The 20,590-nt window shown below is 34.4% G+C and overlaps 2 protein-coding genes across 2 annotated transcripts; both read left to right on the forward strand.

Moving 5' to 3' along the window:
• The first annotated feature begins 7,380 nt into the window (after nucleotides 1-7,380).
• On the forward strand, nucleotides 7,381-12,744 carry LOC103322679 (uncharacterized). Its single transcript, XM_008224612.2, has 6 exons — nucleotides 7,381-7,783; nucleotides 8,736-9,010; nucleotides 9,104-9,182; nucleotides 10,700-10,821; nucleotides 11,543-11,783; nucleotides 12,230-12,744. Exons 2-5 carry the CDS (start codon nucleotides 8,759-8,761, stop codon nucleotides 11,774-11,776), a joined length of 687 nt encoding a protein of 228 aa, XP_008222834.1. The 5' UTR covers nucleotides 7,381-7,783; nucleotides 8,736-8,758; the 3' UTR covers nucleotides 11,777-11,783; nucleotides 12,230-12,744.
• Nucleotides 12,745-16,731: 3,987 nt separating this feature from the next.
• LOC103322736 (uncharacterized) lies at nucleotides 16,732-20,314 on the forward strand. The gene is made up of 3 exons (XM_089044581.1): nucleotides 16,732-16,947; nucleotides 17,068-17,784; nucleotides 20,186-20,314. Exons 1-3 carry the CDS (start codon nucleotides 16,732-16,734, stop codon nucleotides 20,312-20,314), a joined length of 1,062 nt encoding a protein of 353 aa, XP_088900707.1.
• Nucleotides 20,315-20,590: the final 276 nt, after the last annotated feature.

Here is a 20,590-nt window from a genome sequence, read left to right on the forward strand (position 1 = left end):
TATGGATAAATGAGTCCAATGAATTTTAAAAGACTATTTAGGAATGTAATGACTTATAAGATTTTATTTAAGGATTTTTATAATCATGATTTTTTACTTTTGGATTTTAAAAGATTTATATCGTAAGAATTTATAAGATTTGAAAGGATCACATGGATTTTTTACTTTTATAATGCTAACCAACCAACTTTTAGGCAGATGATAAGCAATGATTGTCTAGTCAATTGCCTGTACAGACACCAGCTTTCCAATACTTGCTAGAAGTTGTCCTTCGAAATAGTTGTTTGAAAGGTTGGGAGTACTAAGTTTGCTAGAAGTTGTCCTTCCAAAAGGTTGTATGACAAGCATTTCTTCGACACAAATAAATCTTGTATCCTCGAAAAATGTTTTTTCTCTAAGAATTGTGCATAACTTCCGGAATACATCTAGATACATTCTATTAACTTGTCAGAAGATTGCAGGATCATTGTTCAATGCTTGATGTATATAATTATATCCAATGCTAGTAATTCACCATTGAGTTAATGGACGTTCAATATGTTCACCACACACCATAATTAAAACTGATTTAGCACATGCATTATTGCAAAAATTGCCATTACTGATGTGTAAATGGCTTCATAAAATTCTTCATCTATTTCTTCGTCATCAATATCTTCTTCCTCTATGTCATTATCTTCATACATGCTTGGTTGTGACATTATACGTATATATATATATATAATATATGAGGCTGCAAAACAATAAAAAGAAGAAAATAATACCGTGTAGATGAACTGATATGCATGCCAACTATTCTCTACTCAAGTTAAGTCATATAGATACACATTACAATATAATAACTGCATAAAAAAAACTAAAAGCTGTCCATGTGCAGTAGGTTGTAAAAAAATTTACCAACAATATAATATGTATATGAAACTGTTTTCTTTCTCTTACTACATTTTGCTTGCCAAGTGACCCATTAGCATCACACAATCCACTGTTGATAACATCCACCAAGAGGTGCAACAACTCATTGGTATCGTCCATGGTCCAAGATTCATAGTTCTCTTTCTCTTTGCCCTTTCCTTTGTTATTCCCTTGTTGTGATTCCCTCATTTAAATTACCACTACAACACATGTAATAAATTTATTAGTTATTTCACAAGATCCGTATCATACCAAACAAGAAAATAAAATAAAATAATTTCATTCATTTTTCCTATTTTCTTTCTAACTTTGGCACAAAAATAAGGATATTAGCACAATAAATAAAAGAAGCCAAAGAAATTATCAAACGCTATAGGAGACATGAAATTCTATTCAATGAATCACAAAGTATAAAATAACTAGGAAACTACCCAATAAAGCGATTTGTAATTGATTGTACTTACAAACTGCAATGATAGTATGTGATCCTGAGTAGGCTCCAACAAGTAATATGAGGTTCCCCAAGTCTCTGCCATTGAAACAGTAAAGGAGATGATCATCAGCCCATGGTGCTTGATAAAATAGTTTTTAAAACCCCATTCAAAGAACAATTGGTGTATATATATATATATATATATATATATATATATATATGTGTATTTTTTTTAAAGGCACCTTGCAAACCCATTAACAGGAAAAACGAAAAACAAAACCACCCGCCCTGTAATTAAAAAAGAACTCATCTCTGACTCTAATCACAAAAATTCAGAAACTTCATATTCACAATAAAGTTAGAAGCTTAAAAGAATAATCAAATGTCTTGTGTAGATAAACATTAGGGTGACTTAACAGATAGAGCACAAAATAATGTCTTTTCAAATTTCAACCAGAACACTTTTTTTCTAACAAAAACGTGCGAAAAGAATAGAAAAATACATGACAATATAATTGGGTTGATAATTGGTTGGGAAAGAATAAAAACAATATATATGGCGTCATTTTTGGTTTTCTTTGGGTTTTGGTCAAGTCCAAGGTCTTTGATAGACCCGGCAATATTGGACACGACCGTTAACACGACACGAATTCGCACGAAAATAACAGTATTTGGGTCGAGCTTAATGGGTCGGGTTGAAAACGGGTGGACCCGTTACTCACCCGTTAAGCTAACGGGTCGTGTCAGTATTATTCGCGAATCACCCGTTAACCCGTTAAGAGGAAGGGCATTTTTGTAATTTTCGTTATAAAATTAACCTAGACTGAATTGTATCATCTGTTTCGCATCGCTACCCTTCTTCCTTCTCATCTCACGCCGCTCTCACTCTGCTGTCTCTTTCTCTCAAGAAAAACAAACACTCTCTCACGTTCTCTCTCTACATCCAAACCAAACCATCAACAACATCAACTACCTATCTTTCCTCTTCTCCACTAGAGTCTTTCAAGCATCGGGTTGATAACATTTCCGTAAAAGTTGAAAAGGTAATCGAAAGTTCTCTCCTTTTGTTTGATCTGTTTATATAGGATGTTCCTGCTTTCTAGTTTCAGACATAGTTAATTTGGTTACTGAAATGTTTCGGGAGAGAAAACAAAGGAAAAAAGAAAGGTTGAGAACTTGTGATTGGTGTATCTTCTTCTGGAACATTAGCACTTCAGCTAAGTTGGACAGTTGTATTAGGTTTGTACTTCGCTTCCAAATTCTTGCAATTAAAAAATCTAATACCACTTTCTATTGATACTTGAAACGAACTAGAGCTTGTCATAGGAAAATTGCAATTGAGTCGCAGAACCCATTAAATGCTAGTGGGGAGCATGGTCTCTGTTCTCCACCCAGTTGTTGAGTTTGGTGGTTCGGAATAGGAGTCTGATAGTATCAGTTTTAAGAACTTTTTATGGGTTTCACTTTACTCTATCCTTAATGGATCATGCTTTTACAAACCGTTGTGGGTGTGGCAACGGAGATGGCATGCCACGTATTTGTACTGTCATTATCCTCATGTATCATGGGGAAATTTCATTAACTCACATGGCACTGCCGTATAAGCCGCCAAATTACTTTATGTGGTAGCTTGTGAAATGCTTTGTACCTCTTGCATCACTTAGCTTATCATCTTTGTTAGTTTATTATCTTTGTTAGTCATGTGGTTGGATTTCTCATCTTTGTTAGTCTGTAACATAGATCAGTAGTGTCTGAGCCATGTTTAATTAAACACTTTATGATACTTTCACATTTATGCATGGTTTGCATAGTATGATCTGTTTATATAGGGCAAGGAGAGGAGCCGATTCAGTCCTTAATTGTTTAGTGGCTTCTGCCTATTTTATCAACTTGCTGCACTATGTTCTTTGTTTGATTTATTTACTGGTTTAGATGAAGACTTGCTAATTAAAAAAAACTAATTAACAATTGCTGCACTATGTTCTTTGTTTGATATTGAATTTATGTCCTTTTTTTTTTCTTTTGAAGCTCATGGATGTTACAGAGAGTACTGAAGGTATGAGACTCACAGATGAGGAGTCTATTGATGTTTCAATGGGTGGGGATACAAGTGCTGTAAATGCAGAAGATAAAGAGTCAAGCCCTAGAAGCAAAAAGCCTAGAGGCATCACTATTGGTAAGAGAAAATTGAGATCTTCTGCTTGGGAAACATTTGATTTATTGCCTCTTGGAGAAGATAAAAAAAGGCGTGCTAAATGTAGAAATTGTGAGACAATTTATGTGTGTGATAGTAGGTGTGGGACTGGAAATTTGTTGAATCATGCTAAAAATTGCCTTAAGAAACCACATGGAGATGTGAAAAATTACTTATGTCATCATCTGGATTGCGTTCCCCTAAATTTGATCATATCAGATTTCGTAACTTGTTAATAGAGGCAATCATAAAACATAACTTGCCTTTTAGCTTTGTTGAATATGAGGGAGTTAGGGCTTTGTTTGCTTATGTCTCGCCGGATATTAAGTTGCCTTGTAGAAATACTGTTAAGGCATGTGTGTTGAGGATGTTTAAAAGTGAAAGACAAAAACTTCAGAGTTTGTTAAGCTCAGTTCAGGGAAGAATTTGTTTAACATCAGATTTATGGACCTCTCTATGCACTGATGGTTATCTTGCTCTTACTGCCCACTTTGTTGATAAAGATTGGAGATTACAGAAAAGAATTATCAACTTTTGTCATATGCCTCCTCCACATTCTGGTGTTGCATTATCTGAAAAAATCAATACATTGTTAACTGAGTGGGGGATTGAGAAGAAGTTGTTTTCTATTACTCTTGATAATGCTTCTGCAAATACTGCTTTTATTGATATTTTGACGAATCAATTGAACTTTAGATCTCTTCTATTGATGGGTGGTAAGTTTTTTCATGTGCGTTGTTGTGCCCACATTTTAAACTTGATAGTCCAAGATGGACTTAAAGAAATTGATTCTTCAGTGACAAAGATTCGGGAATGTGTCAAGTATATAAAGGGATCCGAGGCAAGGAAACAAAAATTCTACGATTGTGTTGCACAAGTAGGGATTGTGGGTAGTAAGAGAGGATTGAGACAAGATGTCCCTACTAGATGGAATTCAACTTATACCATGCTTGATAGTGCACTTTTCTATCATCGTGCATTTATTAATTTAGGGTTGATTGATTCCAATTTTAGTAGTTGCCCTTCTCCCCAAGAGTGGATTAAAGTAGAGAAGATTTCCAAGTTTTTGGGGTATTTTTATGAAGTGACATGCTTATTTTCTGGAACAAAGTACCCCACATCAAATTTATTCTTCCCTAAGATCTTCATAATCCAACACCAAATCAAGGCAGCCATTGAAGATGATGATATTTTCATGAATAAGATAGGAACTAATATGAGGATGAAGTTTGAGAAGTATTGGTCAGAATACAGTTTAATTCTTGCAATTGCAATTATCTTGGATCCTCGTTATAAGTTGCATTTTGTAGAGTGGGCTTATACTAAGCTTCATGGTAAGGATTCTCGAGAATTCAAGAGTGTTACAGACACATTGACTTCCCTTTTTCATGTGTACACGGAAACTTTATCTCCTCTTCTTAATGCAAGTTTTCCAACGAATGAGACAACTAGTCACAATGAAGGTGGAGACACCATTCTTGAGGTAAATTCAAATTATTTCTTATTGTTTTATTTATGTATTGTTTCATATTGTATATTTGCATGTAACTAATAATTGTTTTTTGATTTTGTATGGTGTAGGATTTTGATAATAGGTACAAAAATGGTTCAAGTTCATGTAAGAAAAATGAATTGCATAAGTATTTGGATGAGGAAAGACTAGATAGAAAGCAAGATATATATGTTCTTTCTTGGTGGCAAATGGAGCATTTTCATTATCCAATACTTTCACATTTAGCTCGGAATGTGTTAACAATTCCCATTTCTACCGTTGCATCGGAATCGGCTTTTAGTATTGGCGGAAGAGTATTAGATCAATATCGTAGTTCATTATTACCTCAAACTGTTCAAGCTTTGTTGTGCACTCGAGATTGGCTTTTTGGAAATGGAGGTAATATTTATATAGCTTAATACTAGTAGCTATTTTTTTTTTCTTTTATGTTTTTCCATTATGTGAATTCTTTGTAATTTTTATTTTTTCAATGCTTAGCAATAGATGAAGGAAGTGCCGAAGTGGAAAGTCTTACTGAAGATATTTTCAATCTTACTTGTGAAGAGACTATATCAGGACAATGTTCCAATAGTATTTCCCTTGAAGATTGATGAAAGGTAACAATAAATAATTGATATTTTATTCATATTGTATCCCTCCATAATTTTATTTTTTTCTCATATTTGGCTGTTGTGTTTTTTGTTTCCTTACAGTGAGATTGCATATTGGTGAAAGTTGCAATTTTGAGATCATGGAGTCATGGACACGGAGGACCTTCAAGTTTTGAGATTAGGTTCATGGTGGAGGCTCTAAATTTGTTCCTTTTCTCCTTAACATTTTATTTAAAACTTGTTTGAATTGAGATTAATTTGAAACTCACATTGTCTAAGAGTTGTTTTATTTGCCAATGTGTAATGTGTAAGACTTATTTAAAGGATTTCAGCTTTATTTTTATTATATCTCTAATTTGAGGTGTTTTTATTTAATAATTGTTAAAAAATATTGTTATTTTTTAAATGGGTGAAACGGGTTAAGCGGGTGAAACGGGTGAAAAACGACCCATTAGCCATAACGGGTCGTGTCGTGTTATTCGCGAATTTGTGCGGGTCGTGTTTGGGTCCAGTGTTTCTGACCCGTTAAGCGAATCGTGTTCGTGTCAACCCGTTAAGATAACGGTTGACACGAACACGACCCGTAACCCGCAAAAACGACCCATTTGCCAGCTCTAGTCTTTGATAAATATTTGGCAGAGTTGCTTATAGTAGGAGAGGGATATGAAGTGAAGAGTCATAGACAGACTATATACAAACCACTGTTGCAAAGGGCCACTGAGAGAAGATAGCATGAGAAGGACCATATACGCAAGAAGACAAACAATATACAAACATGGTATATAGCAAATAGACAGACCATATACGCAAGAAGACACAGCATAAGAAGGAAGCAACCTGGTTCATGAAGAGCTGTTCATCTTCCTTAGCAGATAAAAAAATCTCACGTAAAAAGTATGATGGGTTATGGTAAGATTTGAAATAGGGTTTGGTATTTATACCTTCCACTAAAAAGTCACACAAGTTTCACATTTTAAAAAAATCCTTCGAAATAAAAGACTTTTTGTTACTTGTTTAAAGTCTTGATTGAATACCACTAGATTTGGACACTCTTTTTAAAAAATCCTAATAGTTTTAATGGAATACCTCAAGACTTATTTATCCCAAAATAATATTTTAAAATACCAATTGAATACACCACTTTTTGTGTTTCCTTTAAAATCAATAAGTTTTTTAATACACTCAAATTTTTCCCAAATTTTTATGAAGTCTTTTAAAGTCGTGATTGAGTACATTCAATTTTGACTGGAGGTTAAAAAATTTGAATTAAATACACCCATAATTGTATAGACTTATATAAAATCGTGATTGAATACACCTCAACTTTAAAACTTCTTTAAATTATTTTAAAATCTAAATTAAATACACCCCTTTAGTATGATCCTCATTAGTGATGATTCAAGTTTTTTTATTTAAGTAATACGTATATATTTTTTTCTTGTTTAATATATTGCTAAATATAGCACTTTTTAATAAATATAGACTAAATAATAATATTGTAAGAAAAATAAAAACTATACTCGAAATAACATTTCCTGAGACGGAATGTGATTACTAAAATAAATAAAACCTTTTATATAATTGCAAAAGTCGTAATTCACTTTTAAAAGAAAGAAAGAAAATATACAGCTATCGGGTCACTGGCCCGGTTCACACTCACCGACCACGGACTCGATTGATTACTTGACCCATGAGTTTGACTATTTCTTAAATTGCGAGTCCACGTACTCGAAATGCTGGAGGAGACCCCAACAACAAACAAAGACAGAGAGAAAGCCACTGAGACTCGAATTCATACAAAACAAAAAATTGTATGGAAACAAAATTGGAATTGAATTTCCAGGAAGTCGCATAACAAAAAGGGCGATTCTACGAGAACCCAAAAGAGATTTTCTGATTTTCTCTCTCTCTCTCTCAATCAGTAGCGAAAACTTGGAAAGAAAAGAAAGACGGAAAAGGAAAAGAGAAAGATACATCGAACTTTCTACGCATCCTTGTCCCCCTCACCGTTCTTATCTTTTTCTGCTTCTCTCTGTCTATAAATTGATTGATTGCCATAATATAATTTCTGTTCAACCCATTTTGTGCTTTGCATCAAAACACCTGTTCTTGATTCTCTCGCTCCGGGTCTGACTCTAAAGGTACGTTGTTTTTGCCTTTTTGACGTATGTTCTTGTGTTGAATCTTGTTCTTCTTGATGGATAACTTCTGGGTTTTTGATTTTTTTCATCGTTTGATTCGTGGGTATTTGTTTGCCAGTTGCATCTTTGGTTACATAGAACGTACATGTAGTTGGAGATTATATCATTATTGTTTGATCGATTAAGAAGGACCCCAATTGATTAGATTAATGAAATAATAAGGGGTTAATTTTATTTTTTGGTGGCACTCGGGGCCTATTATTGACTTTAAGATTGTGACTATGAGATTTTGTTTGCGTAGAAGAGTTCTGTTGGGTTGTTTAGGTGTCTTTCAAAAATTTGTGTTTGATTTGGATCAAATTGGACTTGGTAGCAACTTTGAATACCTTTTTGAAACCATAGGGGGATGATCACTTAATAGGTTTATGTTTCCCCATATATAAAGGAAAACATTACGCATATTAGAACATTTTTACAGGATCGTTTTACTTCATGATGAGGCTGCTTACATGACTCGTCAAACGTTTTGTTCACACCCATCAGTGTATGTGTACGCCGCTGCGTGGGGCTCTGATGTCATGGCATAGGGCTGCTGTGCCACTGAGTAAAACATTTAGGAAAAAAAGTTTAATAATGAACTGCTTATGTACTATATATTTGTTTTGTCCTACTTGAGTTTTTTCCTATTTCCAAACAAAAGGAAAAGAGTTCTCCTTTGGAATTAGCCTTTTTTTCCTTCCAAGTTGCCAACTAAATGACCCTGCAGATCTTGTATATTATTTTTTTATTGGAGATGCTGCAGATCTTGTAGTTGTTTGGTATACTTGTCATGCCTGCATTTTGGTTTATTTGATCAATGCTTTTGGTTTTTAAAGATTTGAAGTTCTTTAAAGTAGAGCATGTAGATTTCCTTTGTTAACAACCAGTATTCTGCTTCTTTCTGGATGTATAGGATTTTGACCTTTTCACAGTAGCATGGCCTCACACTCATTAGGGCAATTTACGGAAGGGAAAGTGTGGAATTCTCAAAGGGGGAAGATGCCACTAACTGTGGACCTCAACTATCCAGCTCCTTGTGAGGACATGGTTCTAAATGCCAGATTTACTTGGGACAATAGTCAACAAGGTCAAGATGAAGCACATAGTCGGTCAGAACCACAAGCTTCACATGATTGTGAGGTCATTGATGATGAAGTTGTCATAATTTCCCCAAGGATATATGCCCAAGTAAGTGATTTTAGATTTTATTTTATGATTCATTTTTTAATCTTTCATTGTTTTCGTATAAGCATACTTATTGATTCTTCTTCCTGCTGTCAGGCCAAGAATAACTCCAGTAGAAACCTGGAGGTGCGGGATGTGCCTCCTACAAATACAGAACAGCATAATGGCCTTTCAGGTTTTCTTGCATAGTTCTTTTTCTTTTATTCTTAAACCGTGCTTTTGTTTGATTTGATTTGTTTACACATTTTATAAGATCCCTTCTTCTGTAAGTGATTGCCATATTGTTCATAAACAAAAATGGTTGTGCTTGAAACCATTTTTAAAATTTTATTGTCTCAAAAAACCGTGATGCCTGCTATTTCTTGGCAGCCTAATTTCATTCGAATTATTTCTTTTAGTTCCTCTAAACTACAGTTTGTCTTTGTTTTTTTATTATTTATTTATTTATTTATTTTAAAGTGGAGGACCCTAGGATCCCATTGAATTCAGTTCAGGAGAAATTATAGTTATCTAAACTTATTGTGGCTCAAGTTTAAAAGTTTTAGGTAGATATTTCTTCAGTTATGGCTGGCAGTTTTTATATGCGTAGCAAGCTCTTTAAGATCTATTATTCTGCCAGTATTCTTTGTGTAAGCCATTGTCTGTCGAGAATTGCTATCCACAGCGACTGTGAGGACCGTCGCCAGTTTACTCCTATTAAATAATACACATGTATCTCACTTGTCAAAGAAATAAATGAGTTTTTGTTATGAACTGAATTTTCATTTTACCCCCCTTCTCCTAAACCCAACGATAGCCATAGAAAACCCAACAGCCACTTCATTTTTCTTTCTATAAAAAACAAAATCTCCTTTTTGATTCTGGGAGACTTGGTTCCCCCTCCAGTATTTGGTTTTTGTAAGTTGTCTTGCTTCGCTTGTACTTATGGGCTGCTGCACCATGTTTCAATGAAGTTTCACCATTTTGACTGAAAAAACCCCCCCAAAAAATCTCTTGCATGGACTTCAAAGCACAGAAACAACACCTCTGAAATCTCTATTTCTTCATGTCCATAACCCGTAACCCATAAATCTGATCTCTTTTTCTACATCTCTTGAAATAATTGATTAATGAATAAGCAGAGAACAAAACTTATTTTAATTCTTTGGAAAGAGAGATGCATGTGTAATCCTTTGAAGGTGGAAGTGAGGGAGACTCTGTGTGCAGTCGCTTTTGAGCGACTGTGAATACCAGTGCTCTTTTTAGTCATCTACACCTTATTTAGCATTTTGATGCTTTAGGTTCTTATTTTTGAAGAGCCTTTAGTCTGACATCATTCATTCATTTCCCTCTAGGAAAGGATAAATAACTTGGCATTCCCTTTCATTCTTTTTTCCTAGAAAGAACTTCGTGATTACTTTATGGTTAATCGTTTTGCGAAGGAATGGGGTAAACACAGATAGAATTTTGTATTAATACCACATAGAAAGTATTCAAACTTGGTTCTGCAGTTTTTGGGACTACTGGTTCACCCTTTTACACATGTTCTATTTACTCTTGGTGAATATTGCAATTTAAGTAACTATTTCAAAGTGAACTTAGTTATAAATGCTTCAAGTTCTTATTGAAGCTAACAGTTGAGGTTGCCAAGTCAATTTATTGTGGTCACTTCTCTGGTATAAGAAGCTTCTTACATCTTTCGTTTATCTTCAGATGTGGCTGCTCAAACACATCTAATTCCTCTTCATTGCCACAAGCGTAGAAGAACTTTACGAAATCAAGCAGTTTTAAATTGGGAGCTTCACTTCAGCTCTGAAGACAGTGATGCAAACAAGGTGATATAACAATTTCTTGTCATGATATTTCCTTAAGTGTAATTTATGTCTGTAATTTGTCTCCACTCGCGGTGCCATCTTCCCTTATTTTTTTATTTTTATATTTGTATGCAAAGGTTTTTTCTTCAAGATATTGATGACGTAACAGATGTTTGGTCTAGAGCCCTTTCTTTTTTGTCTGGGTCAGAAGCTTGGTGCACTGAAATTATGGAACTGCAGCACTGAATGCAATCCTTATCTTTAATTCAGCTTTCAAGTAAATAGTATCTAGCAGGTGTTGGAAGGCCTCATGGTTGACTCTTTTTCCAAGTTCAGATTTCCCTACGACTGTCAGCAAATAATAAACTCATACATGGGCAACTAAAAAGAACTTATCACAGAACATTTTATTAAGTTGAAAATCAGAAAGGAGACTAGGAAATAACACATAACATTCTGAAGGTTAATAGTATCTATGTTCAATGTTCATTTCTCAAAATTTTATTAGGTTGGAATTCTACCTATATTTTCACTGCATGGATGGTCAAGAATATGACCTTGCATAAAAGAGTCAAGTTCTGTAGACATATGGTTTGTGTGAACACCTAGTCCATACCTAGCTTGGAGAGGCCTTCAATAATTTTAGTTACAAACTCTGGCTATGATAAGCTTCTCATTCTTAATCAATTGTTAATTGATTGTCAAAGTTTTAAGGCTAAACCTGTGGAGTTTTCTAATGCAGACAAAGGAAGTGCCTATTCCAGAACTTCCTCAGAGCACGCCACCTCCAGAGACACCCGCCTTCAGTTGCCCAATATGCCTGGGCCCGTTGAGTGAAGAGACATCAACGAAGTGTGGTCACATCTTCTGCAAGATGTGTATTGAAGCCTCAATAAAAGTTCAGCACAAATGCCCAACTTGTCGTAAAAGGCTTAGAATGAAAGACACTATAAGGGTCTACCTTCCTACCAAGTGATTGCAGAGTATATTTCTCTCTTTAATTGGGGTGATTGTGTTTATGACCTTTTATTTCGAGTTACTAATGCCAGGGACACCATATTTTTGTACCACATTTTAAAACCACATGATGTGGCAAGCAATGTATAAAACATCCAATGAGATAAAATTATTTATTCACATGGCATGTACACATCACTTGCTTCATCATCTGGTATTAAATGTGGTACAAAACTGTGGCCTCCCTGGTATTATTGTTTCGAGTAGATGATTTTGTTGTAAAATACTTGATGAACACTATTTTTCAAACTTAGGTTAGGGTTCTTTATAAGCATTTGAGTAAGTTAAGAAATCTATATATAAATGTCTTTCATGGCATCAAATGAGGCAAGCCCTCCCATGTTGGAAGATACCTGATCTTTGCTACTAATTACTCATTGAGTATGCTGATTGATACCATTTTATGATGCAGGCGGTTAGGTACCATCATGGGAAAAGAAAAATTTTGGTGAAGATTGCACGAGATCTATTGATTACCCTAGACCTTATTATGCTTGTAATAAGGGTCTTCATGCTGTATCGGGGCTGCTAGTTATTGAACTTATAGGTTAGCTAGCTCAGGCATTTGTAAAGTTCAGAATATCTCAGTTTCCCAAACATTCTAACAGTGGGCTTTGTCAAAATGGTTTCTTTATAACCCTCATTATGGCATTTTGGTGTTTCTATATTGTGCTAGTAAAATTCTTTGTTTCCTTCGAGGTTGAGGAATATTAGATCCTAATTGGACAATGTATTTTTTTAATAAAATTTATTGCATCTGTTTTGGCTTAGTAGACAGCAGGCAGCAGGCAGCAGTGTTTACTGAACCACAAAAGTAAGCAAATGCTTCCAACAACCTGTTACTGCCTCTTGTAACCTTGTAACCTTGTAACCTTGTTGCATTTCTGATAGAAAAATATACTTTGTATTTGTGTTGAACTATTAAAAGTTTCAGACTAGCAGTTAACTGTGATTATTCAGACTTCAGAGTGCACTGATTCATTCTGCAAGTGCTGATCATTGTACCTGAATTTTTGTTTTTGTTTTTGTTTTTGTCATTTATGAGATAAGAGGGAATTGTGGTGCAAAGTGATAACCTTGAGTTTTGGGGACTTCGATTTTGACCGTTCCACATTCCATATACCAGTAGAATTCAAGGATTTACCACCCAAAAAAAGTCAAAATATTACCAATGGGGTGTTAGTAGTGGTCCCGAATTCAGGTTCCCATAGTGCCTGCTTGTGTGTGAGTTTCCTATAGTGCTTGCGTGTATGTGAGTTTCTCATACACACACTCAAGATGCCATAGGAGTTCAAACTTGAGACCGGTTGTCTACAAGCAGTGGCGGATCCATGAATGTTGCAAGGAATGGGCAATATTTAAAAAATTAAAAACTCAACCGAAAAAAAAAACAAAAAACAATGCAAATGTCATTCGTAGTAAATTCAACTTTTAAAAAAGTTTCAAAAATCAAATGATTATATATAAACAAAATATACAATTATATATTCATATGCAAAGTCAGATTGCTTGGGTTTGGAGAGTCCCCTATTTGTCTAACTTCTAATCTGAGTGAAGAAATCCAGCGTGTATGGCTTAATTTCTTGTGTCATTGCCCAAATTATTCATAAGTAAAATTAAGATAAACAAAAGATGTTATTTTCAAGATAAAGAGTGTTTGTAAAATTAAAATAAAAAAATCTGAAGAGCCTATTTTTAGAGTGCTGATAAACAAACCCTAAAATTAACAAAGTACACCCTAATATTTTAATCAAAATGTAAAATTAAGTAAGTACACCCTATTTAACTAACAAAATCAAAAATGTAAAAAACCATTCAATTCTTAGTTTTTCTTGGATTTTAGACTTTCTTACGACTTTTCAGCAACCAAGTGGATTATAAACTTACAAAACATACAACAAACTGTGGAAGGGAAGACTTCAAGACATATTAAGCCTAGAAATTCAATTCCCGTAATTAGATTGCAGCCTCCAAAATGACATTCAAACCAAGGCACATGAAGCTACATCTCAATTATTGTACAAATTATCATCCTCTGTTACCAAAGTTACTTTCAATAACCACAAATTCATTTAAAATGACAATCAAACTCGAATCTTAAAAAGACCCAAAAGCTAATCATCTAAAGGCTCGTTTGGGAATGATTTTAGATAGGCCAATAATCACTTATATGGAAAATCAATTCTCCATGTAATCACTTTAAGTGATTTTCAGTGATTTTATGGAGAAGCACCTCTCATATGTTTCTCTCCAGAATCACTTGAAATCACTAAAGTGATTATATGGAGAAGCGGGGAGAAGCAAGTGGGAGATGCTTCTATCTAAACGTGATTCTAACCTATCCAAAATCACTCCTAAGCAAGCCCTAATTCTTAACACATACCTGACCGAGGTCTCTAGTTCAAGTCCAGAATGGCCCAGCTGTGCCAAGGAAAAGAGTAAAAAAAGCATTTGACTCCTACATACATGCTCCACTTAAAACCCAGAAGAATAAACATACAAAAGAAACCAAAAACATCTTCAAATCGTCCCCAATTTCCCAGATCTCCATAAACCAAGAAAGTCAAACATAACAAAAATTATTTCTTTAACAAAAGTCGAACATAACAAGTTTTCATACTTGAAATTAAAAATTAAATAGATCCTTTGGAGTTTGCCAAGATTTGAATAGTAGAGTGGGTGTGTTGGAATCGTAGCTATTCATGGAAGAATATAAATAAATAAACAAGGGAGAAAGAGCAAACTACTAACAATAAGATTCGCTGGATTTTGTTAGATAGATGGAAAACTTCGGGGATAAAGAGGTGGTGTTATTTTGGATAGAGACAGAACCATAAAATAAATAAATAAATAAATACATATATATATATATTTAACTTACCCTATTCTTTGTCTCTTGGCATCTCTTGGCGTGGAGTGTGTAAGAGCATCTCCAACCGATATGTCAAAAGTGTCACATAGACATTTAACGATTAGAAATAACATCTCATATCACTCCAACCGAATTCTCAAAGATGATGTGGAATGAAGGCTAGAGGTTCAGCTGTTATTTTTGACATCCCAAAAGCAAGATGTCAAATGAATATTTTATTATTTTTTAAAGGCAGCTGGTTGTAACTTTCATTTATTATTTTCATTTATTATTTATTTTTTCTTCTTTATCTTAAATGATTTGACTGTTACAATAATTATTTATTTGACATATCAGGTGGAGTAAAAAATTGTGTAAATGTCAAATTGCCGCATCAGCCATCAAATTTAAATTTGATATTTGGTATTTGACATCTCCCTTGGAGATGCTCTAATACATTATTATTAAGTTCTGTAATTAATATTGAGAGATTTGAAATAGGCTACTTCACAAGAGCACCAAAGTAGTGAAACTGAGACACAATCAAGGAACAATTCTTAGGATTGTGCAGTTTTGATACGACCAAGAACATTCTTGGTTGGTGATGAGTTCCAAACTAAATTCTTGATAATTATGTTAACTTTATTTTTCATTTTACTTTTTTAAATTATATTTAGTTATAGTGAATTAACGAAAATACCTTTACACGTTTAACAGAAATTTTAACGGAGTTAGACGTAGGTGGTGAATTGCAACACTTTCACAAAGTTTAGGTGGTTAAAAATAAAAATTAAAAGTTCAGGTGGTAATGATGCACATACCTAAAAGTTTAGATGGTATTTATGCAAAATTCCCAAAGAATTAAAATTTAATTAAATATGAAAACTTGTTTTGTTTTGGTAGAAGTGCTTCCATCTTGTGATGTCTTCATGAGGGTTTACAAGTTATCACCTGATATGGTGTTAGTATTGATTTTGTGAGTGGCATTTCCTAGAGACAAATTAGACTAAGTATAGATGGTAAATTAGTTGTGATGGTGACTGTCAAAATTCCAAGATATGCTCTGAAGGCTCATATATCAATCAACGATCACTAAGGTAAATTCTTCATTCAATCATGCATCTTGATTGTGGTATTTCAGGCATTATTTCAAAGTCACAATCTGTTTAACATTTTGATTAAGAAGACTTTTTATTTTAAGAAAGATTAAATTGCTTTCCTGTTCTGAACTTTAAAAAGTATTCTTTGATTGGAAATCAATTAGTCTGATTTTGGAAAATTAATATATTGATTAGGAAGTAATTGATTTTGTTTCTAGTTTTGAAAACCTTTATAAAAAGCAAGGCTAGGGTTTTCATTAAGATACAACTTTCAACAACCAGAGTATTTCTTGAGTTTTCATATACACAAAAGAAAGTTGTTGTGCTTTATTTTCCAGAAGGATAAATCATCAAGAGTAAGATTATCTTGGTGATTTATTTTTGTATTCATATTGCATTCATTTGCATGTTCGGTGACTCATACGGTTGAGGGCGCCAAGACCGTTGTGGCGGTTTTTCTCTGGTGAGCTTGAATCGATCGTGACCAGTATCGGATTCAACATAAGGAGAGTTGGAAGAACTCCGGCGAGCTTGAAGCAATAGTGATCAGTATTGCGTTCAACATAAGAAGTGTCGAAAGATCATCCCGCAAGAAGTTGAGTTACAAAGTAGTTGGTACGTTGTCTAGAATGTCTAGGACAAGTTTGTATACTTATTGTAATCATCGTTCTATAGTAGATTTGCCTTGGACTATCAGGTCCCGTGGATTTTCCCCATAGGTGGGGTTTTATCACGTAAAATAACTTCTGTGTTTTTATCTGTTTTTACGTTATGTACTGTAGAGGATTGATACATCGTATCAATCCCTTTGGCGTGTTTTTATATATTATTGTATTACTCTTGACTACTCAAAACGCAAACTTTACTCTTTTAGTGTTTTAAGCCATCCTATAGGTATTTTCAATTGGCATCACATCAGAGCAGGTTGCTGAACATTCTCAGTAGGATCCGACATACCTCATGATGGAGAGTGCCGCAGACTCAGTTGTGCATCTACCATATTTTGATGGGTACAACTATGGTGCTTGGAAAGCTAAAATGAAGTCTTTCTTATGGTCTCTGGATGAACGTGTCTGGAATACTGTGGTTCCTGGATTTTCTGAACCCACAAAAATAACTGGAAAAGGAGATGAAGAACGCACACTTCCTAAACCCAGAGAGGAATGGACAAATGCAGAAGTCACACACAGTACCAATAACTAAAAGGGGTTAAACGCTTTATTTACTGCAGTTTCTCCTGATAAATTTGAATACATCTCAGATTGTGATACATCTAAGGAAGCTTGAGATATTTTGCAGGTAACTCATGAAGGAACCGACATAGTAAAAGGCGCCAAGCTCCAATTATACAACCTACAGTTTGAAACACTGGTGATGGATGATAATGAAATGTTTTATGAGTTTTATGCTAAATTGTGTGTTATTGTGAATGCTTGTTCAAACTTAGGTGGAAAAATTTCAGAAGATAGAGTGGTGAAAAAGATTCTGAGATCGTTGTCTCAACGATTCCAACCGAAGGTCACAGCTATTGAAGAGATCCGTGACTTGAACACCTTGAAAGTTCAAGAACTCATAGGGTCCATACAAACCTATGAGATGAAACATCTAGCTCCTAAAAAGAGCAAAAGTGTTGCTTTTAAGGTTGTGAATGAAGAACATGATAGACATTCAAATGAAGATTGCAGTGATGAGGAATTAACGATTCACACAAGACGATTCATGAACTTTCTCAAGAATCAGGATCCAAGAAGTCGAGATTCAAAAGGTATAAATTCTAAAAATAGATTTGTTGACTATACTGATAGTGGGTTTAAATCTCGCAGGTCAAATGAACGAAAGAATCTAAGAGAAAAGGTCCAATGTTTCGAATGTGAAGGCTATGGACACATATCTTCAGAATGTGCCAACACTTTAAAGAAGCAAAAGGATGGGACGAATAAGGCCCTGCATACTACTTGGAGTGACAGTGATTCTGACACTGAAAATAATGAGAAGGCCATTGCACTTATCACGACCGTAAGCTTGGACGAAGCATCAAAGAAAAATGATGATGAAGGATTGGATATTGAATTTGTGCTGGAAAAATATGATGATTTACTAGCTGCCTCTCAGAAACTCAGCAAACAGAATGCGTAACTCGTCAAAACTGTTGCTGTGTTAAAACTAGACAAAAGCAGGATTGCTAATGAGCTGCCATCCTTTGATACTGCTCCCAGAATGGTAAGTACATGCATGAACGAAAAAATTTAATTTTTAGAGAAAAAATGCGCTGACCAACATATATTAATTGTCTCCTTGTCCACTGATAAACAAAACCTGGAACTTGAACTTAAAAATTCAAAAGAAAGGATTATTGCTTTGACTATTGGTGCAGAAAAAGTCGACAAAATGATTAGCATGGGAAGAAGAGATTGTGATAAACTTGGCTTGGGATTTGAACAAGTAATAAGTCTTCCGTCTAAAACAAAGTTTGTCAAATCCTCTTTACCTGTTGAGCCTTCTGCCGCTCATGAAATCAAGAAATTCATTCCAATTTGTCACTTTTGTGGAACTCGCAGGTACATAAGACCAATGCAATAAGCTTCGAAACGAATTTGTTCGTTCAAACTCTTATGTCATGGGTGGAAAAGTAAGCGTCCAACATAAGATTTCAAATCTTATGAAAGAGGTAAACCGCTTATCCAAACTATCTTATTTTCATTGTTTGTCATCAACTAAGACAAAGTTAGTTTGGAGGAAAAAGGAAAATCATAATTGTATGTTGGCCTCTACTAATGTTGTGCATGAACTTGTTGCTTTAGAAAATTTGGATCTTAAATGTCTTGTTGCAAAACCTGTGGATAATCTTCGATTTGACACTCTTAGAAAGTCTTTAGGTATTTGTTCTTTTGAATAATTTCTTGTATGCATGCCAAAAGACTCCAGCTATTCTCTTCTCTGTTTTTGAAATTGGATTAAAATTCTAAGTATTTCGTTCAGCACGTGCAAGGATTGATAAGTGATATTAATCCTATCGAGGTCTGGAAGCTTTTGCTGATCTTAGATTGGATTTTTGGCATTGGATCACTTAGGATAGATTAATATTGGGTTTATGTGAATGGTTCTCGACTGTCCTTGTTTTTAATAAAGTCAATTAAATGATCTTTATATTAAATCTCGTGTCTCACGTATAGCACATACACTCTAATCTTGCTTAATAATTTTGAATGAATCCTCACCTTGCCTTTGTCTTGATACTAGATTGACATTGTACTTTTTGCTGCTGAGCTCACAAACTTATAACTTCTTTTTAATTAAAAGTAAAATAAAATAAGTGCTTGATCATGGTGAAGTAACCGGGCCTCTTGTCTAACCAACGTCGAGGTTCGCGTCAAAAAGCTTTGATCTTGTACACATTGTTCTTCTTTGTAGCCTACATGACTCGGGTTTGTACATCCTAGGGGTGCTGTAACACCCGTTGTCTTAAAGTCAACTGACTTGAGCACATTGATTTAACACCCGTTACATGGGTCTTGTAGAAAGCTTGATAAAGTTAGCATTTAAATCAATAAATAAATAAAAAATTAAAAAAAAAAGGGTGAAAGTGGTGACCTCTGTATACATTTTGTATGTGCTTATTCTATGTTCTTGGCTTGCTCTTGGTTGGTTTTTTTCTTTGTTATTAAGCAAGTTTAGTCACATAACACGAGATATGGCTTTGATATTTACTCATTTGATGGACTTTATTTCTTACAAATACTTTTGATTCTCCATTTTATAATCCTTGTATTTGATTAAACCTTTGTGATTTGATGTGCCTTAAATCCTAAAAGGCTTTGCTTCAAATGCTTCTAGACATATATTGGTATTGGCTTTGTTTATCTATCCATATGCATAGCGTTGACACGCACTCATGAATTTTTTTTGACATGTATGAAGAAGGAGTCTTGGTATAATGTTGGCATAGTCATTGATGTTTAATTATGTTTCTTTTATTTTCTTGTTTAAGTTTATTCCCTTTATTTTTCGTCTTATTTTTCTTGGGTGCTATAATTGTTTTCATCCTTGGCATATCTTTAGGGGGATAGTTATTGTTCAAGTGCACAAGATGATATGATCATATTTACATTTCTTTTCAAACATAGTGTCGTTTTATGCTTCTTGTTTAATGGTGCAGCTAGACTTTGCTTCATGTTGCATCTTGATCTTTGCATGAATATCAGAATTACTAAGACAGATGCATGATAAACTGAATATGAGGATTGCAATGTCATTATCAATCCTGTCAATTGCAGACCTGTAGCACATCATGTTTACAAGAATATTTCTTTGGAAATATGTATCACAAACTGAAAAGCATAAGACACATAAACAAAGAGGTGAGCATCATATATTGTTTATACGATTGAAACTAGCATTGTGTGTGTTGTTCTTATAGGTGAAGATGGCTATGCACGATGAGACTGTTGCACCCTTTGAACATCTAAAATCCGACACACTGATCTTTTCAATCTGTCTCTCCTTTAGTGACGACAAGACAAAGTTCCTCAAGGACTTCAATGGTTAATCTTTCTTATTTTTGGTGATAATCATTCTCTCCTATTTTTGCCACTTTAATGCACACTACTGTTATCCCTCTTTTTTTGGATTCTGACATCTTGCTATTTCTTGGGCATTAAATTAGTGATTTCGTTATGATATTATATTTGCTCCCTTATGTTCTTTTCTTGCCCTTTGGATTTCCTGACAAAAAGGGAGAGAGATGATTTTGTGGAATTATGATAAAAAGTGGGAGAGATTGTGTTGTAGAATTATGGGGGAGTGATGTTGTAATTTTGTTTTG

The sequence above is a fragment of the Prunus mume genome, linkage group LG2 (assembly GCF_029339155.1).
Source record: "Prunus mume cultivar Tortuosa linkage group LG2, ASM2933915v1, whole genome shotgun sequence".
Taxonomy (NCBI): domain Eukaryota; kingdom Viridiplantae; phylum Streptophyta; class Magnoliopsida; order Rosales; family Rosaceae; genus Prunus; species Prunus mume.